We start from the raw sequence: 11,528 nt of genomic DNA, 5'->3' as shown, positions 1-11,528 counted from the left end.
AGTTGTTCCATAAAGGTGAATACAGAGATGGAAAGTATCTGTGTGTGCGTGTGCGTGTGCGTGTGCATGTGTGTGTGTGTGTGTGTGTGTGTGTGTATGTGCGTTTGAGTGAGTGTTTCACATTGTTTCACACAGTTCATTTGTATAACTGAAACTGTCTCTCCTTCTCCCACTCACCCTTGTTCTTTCTCTCTCTACTCTTTCTCTCCTAATCTCCCCTCCCTCTCCATCATATCTCCTCTATCCATCATTCTCTCTCTCTCCTCTCCCTCTCTATCCATCATTCTCTCTCTCTCCTCTCCCTCTCTATCCATCATTCCCTCTCTCTCCTCTCCCTCTCTATCCATTGTTCTCTCTCTCCCCCCTCCCTCTCTATCCACTGTTCTCTCTCTCTCTCTCCTCTCCCTCTCTATCCATCACTCTCTCTCTCCTCTCCCTCTCTATCCATCGTTCTCTCTCTCTCCCCCCTCCCTCTCTATCCACTGTTCTCTCTCTCTCTCTCTCCTCTCCCTCTCTATCCATCACTCTCTCTCCCCCCTCCCTCTCTATCCACTGTTCTCTCTCTCTCTCCTCTCCCTCTCTATCCATCACTCTCTCTCTCCTCTCCTCTCCCTCTATCCCTCGTTCTCTCTCTCTCCACTCCCTCTCTATCCATCTATCTCTCTCTCTCTCTCTCGCTCCTCTCCCTCTCTATCCATTGTTCTCTCTCTCTCTCTCTCTCTCTCTCTCCTCTCCCTCTCTATCCATCACTCTCTCTCTCCTCTCCCTCTCTATCCATAATTCTCTCTCTCCCCCCTCCCTCTCTATCCACTGTTCTCTCTCTCTCTCTCCTCTCCCTCTCTATCCATCACTCTCTCTCCCCCCTCCCTCTCTATCCACTGTTCTCTCTCTCTCCTCTCCCTCTCTATCCATCACTCTCTCTCCTCTCCCTCTCTATCCCTCGTTCTCTCTCTCTCCTCTCCCTGCTCTACCTGTTCACCCCACCCTCTCTCCATCCCCCAGGCGGACCCTCATGAGATCGAGGCTCGTATGGCGTGCGGTCTGGTAAAAGGCCACGCCTACTCGGTCACCATGGTGAAGCGCGTGCGTGTGGGCCACGGCCTGATAGCGTACTTTAAGAACGAGACGCTACCGCTGCTGCGCATGAGGAACCCCTGGGGGCAGCACGAGTGGAAGGGAGCCTGGAGCGACAGGTGAGACCTTCTATCTCCCACAGGTGCTCCTCTCCACCTCTATCACCTGTCCTGTGCGACAGGTGAGCCCCTCTGTCCCTATCACCTGTCCTATGCGACAGGTGAGCCCCTCTGTCTCTCTGCCTCTATCACCTGTCCTGCGCAGCAGGTGAGCCCCTCTGTCTCTATCACTTGTCCTGTGCGACAGGTGAGCCCCTCTGTCTCTATAACCTGTCCTGTGCGACAGGTCAGCCCCTCTGTTGGACTGCGCTGGTTGTAGTGTCCTACTGCTGCTGTTTTCATCTGGTGCTGTCGGGCTGGTTGTAGGGCTCTAGTACTAAGGCGTTAATCCTGTGCTGTTGTCTTTCTTAATGCAGTTCGGAGGAGTGGACGAAGATCGGCGACACGGAACGCGGGAACCTGGGACTCACGGTGGAGGACGACGGCGAGTTCTGGTGAGTTCCATGCGTTCCCCAGTCTAAAGACTCTCCAGTCATGTTCTAAGGAAGACTTCAGGGGTGTTCTCATTTCCAGAACATGTCTTGATGAATTGGTATTTATTCAATGCTAATGCATTTCATCTGTTTGTGTGTGAATAAGGTATCGTTAACATGCTAATTACGAACCATTTAGTTCAAAAATTCTTAAAACAACATGTTTTTTAATACTTCAAAATAACATTTTTCAGTAGCCATAGGTGTGTAGATTTGAACAAAATCTAGTTTGGTTCTTACCGGGGCTTTTACTAGCCTGACGAGCCAGACCCACATTAAAATGTAGGGTCTGGGCACTCACCGTTCGCAGTGCTCAGTCCGAGGGGCGGGATAATCAGTTGTCTTTCAAATTCCCTCTGCACGCAATAGGACAGCGGCAGCGCTATGAGTCCCATGCCTTTCCCACCAGCGGACCTAGTTGGCTAGTTCAAACGTTTGCCAACTTAATAAAAGCTTAACTCGTGTCACACTGTTCGCCAACAGCAACATCCATCTTATTTGTTTTCAAGTAGCAGGGAATTCAAGCCAAACCGTTGCAACTCTGCCATCAATCATTATGTTAAGCCCACCTAACGACTCTATACACGATTTCATTGGCCTGATTGAGTTTCGATTTCTGGAGCTCACAAGCCAACGGAGAGTTGCTAGACTACAAATGTAATTTGCTGCCACTAGGGGCGTGTCTAGATTTCTAGGCTAGGCTTTTACTGACAGAAATATCAGTTTTTGTTTACCACGCTCGGAGTTTAGTGCTGGGCTGGTGGGTGCTTATTCCCAACCTTTCTCAGTTAGCCCGAGAATTCTCCTCGGCAAATCAAAATTCCACTGGAGCTCCACTTATGGTGTGGGTGCTTGCGTTTCTTTAGGAATCCGCCGTCTTGGTTTGTATAGAAATTTATATTAAGTGACACATACACGTAAGAGGTTGGACATACGTGACGGTTGGTAATATGTGATGTTCCTATAATGTGTTTTGTCCTGAAGATGCTTCTCAGAGTTTTATCAGTATTTCACCCATGTTGATAGTTGCCATATACATGTGTGTGTGTGTGTTTTCATGTGTGCACGTGTGTGTGTTTGTGTGTTTGTGTGTGTGTGTGTGTGTGTGTGTGTGGTTATCTGTCCTTAGGATGTCATTGGAGGACTTCTGCCGCTACTTTACAGACATTGATGTGTGTCGTGTGATCAACACCTCGCTCATCTCCATAGACAAGACCTGGCATGAAGCAGTGCATCATGGGAGCTGGACCCGCCACGTAGAACCTCTAAGGAACCGCTGTGGAGGATGCATGAACCACAAAGATACTTTCTTACAGAACCCACAGGTGTGTGTGTGTGTGTGTGTGTGTGTGTATGTTTGTGTATGTGTGTGGATTAAAGACACTTTCAGAACCTTACTTATACCATGCCTGTGTGTGTGTGTGTGTGTGTATGTGTATGTGTGTATGTGCAGTATATGTTTAAGGTCATTAAAGTGGAGGACGAGATCCTGATCTCCCTTCAGCAGAGAGACATGAAGATCCACAGACCCAAAGGCCATGGAGAAAATCTCACCATTGGATTTGCCCTCTTTAAGGTGTGTACGTGTGTGTGTGTGTGTGTGTGTGTGTGTGTGTGTGTGAAAGAGGGAGAGTAAAACAGATGGAGACCATATGGAATATGTCTAGGTAGGTGTGTATATGTTTAGGTAGATGTGTACATGCCCTTAGCAACAAGTTTATGGAAGGGTACTGCTGGTGTACTTATTTTGAAGTATAAGTATAAATCACTTTTTGTGTACTGATCAGAGATACACTAAATTGATTTATACTTGGCTTATACTGATTAGGACACATAAAGGTTTAAGTATATCTAGCCTATACTTATAATTAAATATTATACTTGTACTGAGGGAAAAATCTAAGTATATTTACTTGTACTTGAAGACAGAGTCAGATTCTGCATGACATATTCTTATTAAATAAGCACGGTTTAATCACGCACATCCATACAGTACGGGTGCAGGATCAAAGATACGGTTCAAAGAAAAAGTGACGATCCGCACACCGGAGAGCTCCCATTCAAGTGCTTTTTTACTAGTAACGTTTCAAGCCCTTACGGCCCTTCCTCAGACAGCCTTCCATAAATACTGTTTTTGGGTTAAAACTGGGTTGGATTGACTACTTAAGTCGCTATGTTTTGGCATCCAATACAATATTTGGATGAATATTTTTATTTCTGAAGATAACATGTTCTTTATTCAGATTAAGAGTTGTGCATTTTTGTATGTGTAGTCCACTGTTAGTGTTTATATTAGTGAACTTTAAGACTACTTTGAAGGACAGCTATAAGTATGCTTCAAGTATAAGAATAATACCTGAATGGAAACCTAGTATTGTACTTTAAAGGGATAGGGGATTTGGGGAATTACACTCATTTTCCACCTCCCCTTGAGTTAAACAATTGATGTTTTCCTTTCTCCAGTTCATCCAGCCGTTCTCTGAGTATGGCGATACCAGTTTTAGCTCCAACCTAGCATAGATCATTGAATCTGATTAGACCATTAGCTTCTCGCCTGCTAGCATCACGTTTAAATGTGACTAAGATTTCCGGGAATTTTCCTATTTAAAACTTGTCTCCTGTCAAGTTAGAAAGTTTAATAAGACCAAGTGTAAAGGCCCATTCACACCAAGAACGATAATGATAACTATATCCATAACGATAAAAGCATTCACACTGAACAACCATAAACAAAGTCTCTCCTTGTGTTAATGAATGTGACGGCTAAAATTCGATGGGTTCTGATTGGCTATTAGCATTTTATCGTTGTGAAAATCGCTCTGAAAGTGATCCCCAACGATATCGTTCTTCATGTCGTTATCGTTATAGTTTATGTGTGAACGTCGTCATTCATATTAACGAGAACGATATTTATTTATAGTTATCGTTATCGTTCTTGGTGTGAATGGGCCTTAAGTCTATTTTGACAGTGGGCAGCAGTGGCTCAGGAGGTAGAGGAGTTGCCCATGAACTGGAAGATTGCAGGTTAAGGCCCAACTCCTCCTGACAAGACACTTACCCCCGAACGTGCTCCTGATGTGCAAGTTGGTGCCGTGATGCCTACACAGAGTGGATGTACATTTAGTTCCTGTTTGGCAGGGAGAGTGTACATTTAGTTCCTGTTTGGCAGGTAGAGTGGGTGTACATTTAGTTCCTGTTTGGCAGGGAGAGTGTACATTTAGTTCCTGTTTGGCAGGTAGAGTGGGTGTACATTTAGTTCCTGCTTGGCAGGTAGAGTGGGTGTACATTTAGTTCCTGTTTGGCAGGTAGAGTGGGTGTACATTTAATTAGTTCCTGCTTGCCTGATTCTGATAGGTGGAGCGAAACAGAAAGTACCGCTTGCATGACCTCATCACCCAGCAGAACGTTAAGACGTCAACCTACATCAATGCTCGCTCCATTTTCATGCGGATCACATTACCTAGGGGGCGCTATGTAGTCATCCCCTCCACCTTCCAGGTGTGTATCTCTTGTGCATATATCTATCTATCTATCTATCTATCTATCTATTTATCTATTAGTCAGAGCCCCTTCCAGTAATGTTTTTGATAATAATCACAAGTAATAATAACTAACTTAATAAATAATGCTAAAATAAGACCTCTCTCTCTCTGTCACTCTCTCTCTCTCTTTCCCTCACTCTCACTAGCCAGGGCATCTGGGAGATTTCATGCTGAGACTCTATGCGGATGTAGACTCTGAATGCAGGTGAGTGTGTGAGGGTGGGGGGTTATTTCACAGCAGAAATGGTGTGTATTACTGTGTAAATGTAAATGCTAGGTTTAGCAAGTAAATGTTAAGTTTCATCAATAATAAATAATAATAAATAGTACTACTGTGTAAATGTTAAGTGTACTGCTATGTAAATGCACATGCTCAGTGTACTCCTGTGTAAATGTTTAGTGCACTACTGTACAAATGAGTGTTAAGTGCGCTCATGTATAAATGTTAACCATACTCCCAGTGTAAATGTTAAGTGTACTACCAGTGTAAATGTTAAGTGTACTCCCGGTGTAAATGTTGAGTGTACTGCAGTGTAAATGTTAAGTGTACTCCTGTGTAGATGTTAAGGAGCCTGGTTAGCACACAGACCTACTCAATAGTAATTGAGAGTGGGTCTGGGCTTACGACTTCCAGCAGGGGCCTAACTAGCAGTGAAATTAAACTTACATTGGTACATTAAACTCTTACCAAATCATTTCAGAAGTGTAGCAATCTCATAAACGAAGATGTTAAATGCAGTTGTTAACTCAGTTCCAAAGAAACACATGTCCATGCCGATTATTAGATTGTATTTGCGTGCCCGTGTTTTAGGGACATAGGAAATAGGCTTCAATGATCTCTTGGTCAGACGGGCCGCTTATTGGTATTCCCAGGTTAGATGTGAAGTGTATTGCTGTGTAAATGTCGAGTGCACTACAGTGTAAATGTTAAGTGTACTCCTGTGTAATGTTGAGTGTCCCATTGTATTAATGCTGAGTGAACTGGCTGTGCCCCACTTCTAGGGAGCTGACTGAAGACAAGCCACGCGTGCGTTGCTGGAGCTCCATCGTGGGCTACCCTCAGATGGTCTCCCAGATCTACGTCCATGGTGCGGAGGGGCTAGAGAACCAGGACAGCACCGGAGGTGGTTATGACCTCTTTCTGTCTCTCTCTCTGTGTGTGTGTGTGTGTGTCTGTGTGTGTGTGTGTGTGTGTGTGTCTGTCTGTCTGTGTCTGTGTCTGTGTGTGTGTGTGTGTGTCTGTGTGTGTGTGTGTGTGTCTGTGTGTGTGTGTGTGTGTCTGTGTGTGTGTGTGTCTGTCTGTCTGTGTCTGTGTCTGTGTGTGTGTGTGTGTGTGCAAGTCATTGTCATTGCTTTTTGATTGACCACTGAGCTAACATAAGTCTCTTTAGTTTCTTGCTCTTTAATTCAGTTTAAATTGTAGTCCAGATTAAAGTCCTGCTGGTGACATGATGACATATTCTCTTTTAGGTGCTGACCCATATGTCATCATATCCTGTGAACGGTCCTCGGTCCATTCGAAAATCCAGAAGGACACTCTAAAACCGGTGTTTGATACCAGAGCCATCTTCTACAGACGGAATCCACGCAAACCCATTACTGTAGAGGTAAGAGCGAGACAGCAGATGATAGTTTGGGTCTACACAGGGTTCAGGCGTGCATTCAAATTCGCAAACATAGGCGAACGTTTGCGAACGTTGGCGAACAGTTTTCCGTTTGCCTTGTATTGTCAGCAAACGTTTGCAAACTATCGCAAACTGACCTGAATAGTGTTCAGCTCAAAGTCAAAGTCTAAGTCAGCTTTATTGTCGATTCTTCACATGTTCCAGACATACAAAGCAATCGAAATTACGTTTCCCTCCATCCCACGGTGAAGACAAGACATTAAGACATTAAGACATTAAGACATATCACACCAATAAATTTAAATTAAAGTCTGCAAGTGGCATGATAGTGCAAAGACCGTCATTGGGGGGGGGGGGGGGTCATCTTCTTGATGGCCTGGTGACTGAGGGGAGAGAGTTCATAGTCCTAACAGCATGGTGGATGAAGCTGTTGCTGAGTCTGGTGGTGCGGGAGTGGAGGCTCCAGTACCTCTTCCCAGATGGCAGGAGGCTGAACAAATTGTGGGCTGGATGACTTGTATCGCTCACAATTGTGGTTGTTTTGTGGATGAGGCAGGTGGTGTATATGTCTTTCAGGGAGGGGAGTGGGGCCCCAATGATCCTTCCGGCTGTGTTTACTATGCGCTGCAGAGCTTTTCTGTTGTAGTCAGAGCAGCTCCCGCCCCACACAGTGATGCAGCTAGAAAGGATGCTCTCAAAGCTCTGTATCTGATCTGAATGGTGTTCAGCTTTGTGTTATGTTGCTTCCTAATGTCTTTATATAGACAATTCTATATTCGCACAAAGCGCAACACTCACACGCTTTTGCTGGTTCACTCACTTCTTCTAGACTGGTTTATTACATACGAGAACTCAACCAATTACAGAACACTGATTCGCCCTAGTGGTCACTATTTATATAGCACATCATTTAGCTACATAAATAACACTTTGTATCTGATCTGAATGCATCTGACCTCCTGTGATCTCCTCAGGTATGGAACAGCAACGCTGTCAAGGACGAATTCATGGGTCAGGTGATCCTCCCTGCCGGCCTTAACGACCCATCAGGCCTTCAGAAGCTGCAGCTGCGGAAGCGAGGTGGCCAGGCAGCTGGCGAGATGCCCGGCACCATCATCCTGAGGGTGGCCTCCGCCCGTGAACTCATTGCCATGTGAACACTAACTCCTCATTGGCTGACTGGCCGTCCGGACGACGGCTCATTGGTTGATTGACAGCTTGCAAAGTCGCCATCACAGCTGCTCCGTTTTTCCATGACTGAGTGACTTTCTGCTTCCTGGGGTCGCCGAAATGTTGGCCCTGTCATGCTGCTAACCAGCTAACTGATTTAGCTACCTGTATCATAACTCGGTTTGAATACTTACTAAGTACAAGGCTTGTGTGTGTCTGCTCCAGAATTATTTAAAGATAATATCACCATTTTCATCAACATATTCACAAGACTTCACAAGACAAGGATCTAAGATCCCAGATATCTCAGACCAAGTTTACATTTAATGTTTATATTATTGTGTACTACAAGGATTCTGTGCCTAACAATGTTCAGTTTACACTTTTAAAATGTTGTATAAGCCAAGTTCATTTTTCAATGCTAAAACATGCATAATTATATATAAATATACATATGTAATTTGTACATGATCAAGTATGTATGTGACATGAAAACATAAACAGCAATGAATGGATTTATGTCTGATGTGAATAGTGTGCGAATCTGTATCAGAGGTTTGCGTTCCAACTCAAGCTATGAAAGGCCGTGTATGAATAAGCAGGAAGATGAAGTGAGGATTCCATCCATCTGCAAGACATCTGTGACTCAGGAATCCACAGCTAGAGATCTGCTCACCATTAACCTAAAAGGGCTCAGTTTGTGTTTTAAACCAGGATGAGTCTAGCGCTCGCCTAAACCTTCACAAATCTACACACTAAATTCCTCCACCTGCCACGGGCATCACACACTCTCTGTATGGCAGAGGTGCCAAAGGGGCACCAACACTTGGCCAATAAATAGGAGTAGTAGCTCTGTGGTAAACACACACCAACCAAATAATAAGAGGAGTAGCTTTTAATCCACTTTCTCCCCCATACGTTGTATTTCTCCTGTAGTTCCACCTAAGGGTGTGACTGTGGCCAAAGCGAAGTCAGACGTACAAAGTGGGCTGAGGCAGGCCAAAGTTAATTAATAAAATATAGATAGATCATAATTTAAATTATGATAATAATTTAAATTATGAAGTTAAATAATAAAATATAGATAGATCATAATCACTGGTTGCATTCAATTTTACTTCACAACAGACGTTTCGCCCATTTCAGAGTCCCTGCCTTGACATACCTTCTCGATACCTATATCGCCGCCGAACTCGGGCCCTTAGTTTGTTACATGGTACTAGCTAAAGAAACTGTGTACATAATGTAGGCTATTATTTTGTATTTTATTTTCATTAAACCCTCCGAATTGAAGCTGAAAGTCTAGACTTTACTCATATCTTCATCCTTCATATCTAGATAGATTAGAAAGTATTTTGGCAGTTTGTTTGTTGGCAATCCTAAAAGACTCATAAGGGTCTCTAGGGCACAGAGAGCTGATATATGAGGCACTGATGTAATTCACAAAAAAAATAAACATAGACACAGGACCAACAGAATCAGTGATACGCAGGAGAGTGAAGTCATTTTCATCATCACTTTATTCATTATCATTGTCATGGTAATAATACAAAATAACCAACAGAAATCATCTTCAGGAGTGTGGAAGCAGAGGGGGTCATTTACAAAAAACATTACATCATTAGGATCCTCACCCTCTCAGTTGTCGGCCACAGACAGTCAGTCTTGTAGGCTACACGTCCCTGCAGAACACGTCGAACTTTGAGCCTGCTTTCTGAATTCCATCTGAATAATATTGCTCACAGGAACTCTATGTTTTATCTTCATCACCTTGATGGTGGTTTTCAAATTATCAAATATGATCCTATATTAATCCAATTATATTATTATTCTATATTCAGCTTTCCAAAGGTTGCGTTTTACAAGACTGATCGTGATTCATTCCTCAAAAACATCATTGCATTTTCATAATCGTAATCATCATCAAATTTCAAATGAAATATGTATCATAATAAATTAATTTAAAAAAGCACTAACCGAACACAATCTAACATTCTGATGTTTGTCCAAGCAGATCCATGTTGACCTGACTCATCAACTGCTGATATTTTTTTCCATTAAGATCCCCCTCCACAGCATCAGCATTAGTCAGAAGAACGTCAGACAGCAAATCATGATTTCTGAATTAAATAGCTACAAGAAATAAAGTACTTGTTTCATCTTTTAATTTTCACCTTTTTACTGTTTTTTTTCCTGAAAGGCTGACTCTTCTCCTCTGTACTCCTTTTGAGTGTCTTACCGTTGCCACGGTTACAGCCTTCTGTTGATCTTAAAGTTCTTGTCCTTATTGACAGTGTCCTTTGAAATTCCTTTTGTTTCAGCTTTGTGTTTTCATTTGCCCCTTATGCAAGTCACACCAACACACAGACATTTGCACACACTCACGCACACACACGCAACTAAAATTTGTACATTTTACACACATTGCAAAAAAATGGAAAGATTTTTTTTCTTTCTACAAGGCAAATGAAGATCCAAACAGATTGAGAGAGACAAAAAAGAAACGATGATCTTGGTTTTCTGTATTTCTCAAACAGTCCCTAACCTAACCAACCTAACCAAATATCCGACCACAGCCTGCATTTCCAAGAGGGCTGTGTGTGTGTATAAGGGGGTGGGGGGTCATCCTGGTTTGAGAGGTTGTGTATTGTAGATAACTGTGAGTAGATGGGCTATGGAGTGGAGCTTCTCTTCTTTACTCATCAAACACATTTACACACACACACACACACACACACACACACATGCATGCCCCCACACACACACAGACACACTCACTCATTATTAAAGCGATTTCCTCCAGTTAAGTAGGCTAAACCTAACTGTAATTTCATGACAATTTTGTGTTTGTTTGTTTTCAAAATTCTGACCAAGAGTATTCCATACTTTCCAGGAAAAATAGTAAAAATCCTAAAAGGGTATTCCCAAAGAGTTTTCCAACAGGTGTTTGAGAGAACTGAAAAATCCAGAATTGCATGGTTATCCAGATGTTGTCTGTGTATCCATGGAGACATTTCCACAGTCAAAGCAGTTTGTCCAGAATGGCTCAATCCCAGAATTCCGAATTTGTTCCCAAAGACCAGGAGCAACTCCAGGATACCATGAAGAAAGAAGCCATATAGACACATTTTGGTTCAATCACACTCACACGCACACGCACACACACACGCACACGCACACACACACACACACACACATACACGCACACACACACACACACACACATACACACATACACGCACGCACACACACACATACACACACACACATGGATCGCAAAGCTGAGGTAAGTAAATACCCAACTCCAGCATTCACAGCACCAAATCATGAGGTAGCCCACTACTCAACACACAAATATGCTCACCCAACTCTCTCTATCTCACACACACACACACACACACACACACACACACACACACACACACACACACACACACACAGACACATGCAGCACAAAACAAATAAATACAGCCAAGAAAATAAATAGTAAGATGTTAAGACAAGTAGCCTAAAAAGACTTACACA

At 43.3% G+C, this 11,528-nt stretch overlaps 1 protein-coding gene across 3 annotated transcripts in view; it reads left to right on the top strand.

The window, feature by feature from the left end:
• The window catches only part of LOC143111806 (calpain-5-like), a 13,593-nt gene extending 5,075 nt beyond the window's left edge, over positions 1-8,518 (top strand). For all 3 annotated transcript variants that reach the window (XM_076274066.1, XM_076274064.1, XM_076274065.1), the window contains exons 5-14: positions 1-15; positions 1,003-1,193; positions 1,550-1,627; positions 2,796-2,991; positions 3,120-3,242; positions 5,021-5,164; positions 5,355-5,413; positions 6,211-6,332; positions 6,679-6,815; positions 7,808-8,518. The exon at positions 1-15 is cut by the window's left edge and continues 178 nt beyond it. In XM_076274066.1, the coding sequence (XP_076130181.1) occupies positions 1-15; positions 1,003-1,193; positions 1,550-1,627; positions 2,796-2,991; positions 3,120-3,242; positions 5,021-5,164; positions 5,355-5,413; positions 6,211-6,332; positions 6,679-6,815; positions 7,808-7,990 (1,248 nt within the window). In that variant the 3' untranslated portion in view covers positions 7,991-8,518. The remainder of the gene's footprint in view (positions 16-1,002; positions 1,194-1,549; positions 1,628-2,795; positions 2,992-3,119; positions 3,243-5,020; positions 5,165-5,354; positions 5,414-6,210; positions 6,333-6,678; positions 6,816-7,807) is intronic.
• Positions 8,519-11,528: the final 3,010 nt, after the last annotated feature.

Source organism: Alosa pseudoharengus, unplaced genomic scaffold (genome assembly GCF_046254945.1).
Source record: "Alosa pseudoharengus isolate Yale_2024_CS ecotype anadromous, Long Island Sound unplaced genomic scaffold, YU_APseudo_1.1 YU_APseudo_1.1_scf_8, whole genome shotgun sequence".
NCBI lineage: Eukaryota > Metazoa > Chordata > Actinopteri > Clupeiformes > Clupeidae > Alosa > Alosa pseudoharengus.
This window is presented reverse-complemented; position numbering and strand designations above follow the sequence as displayed.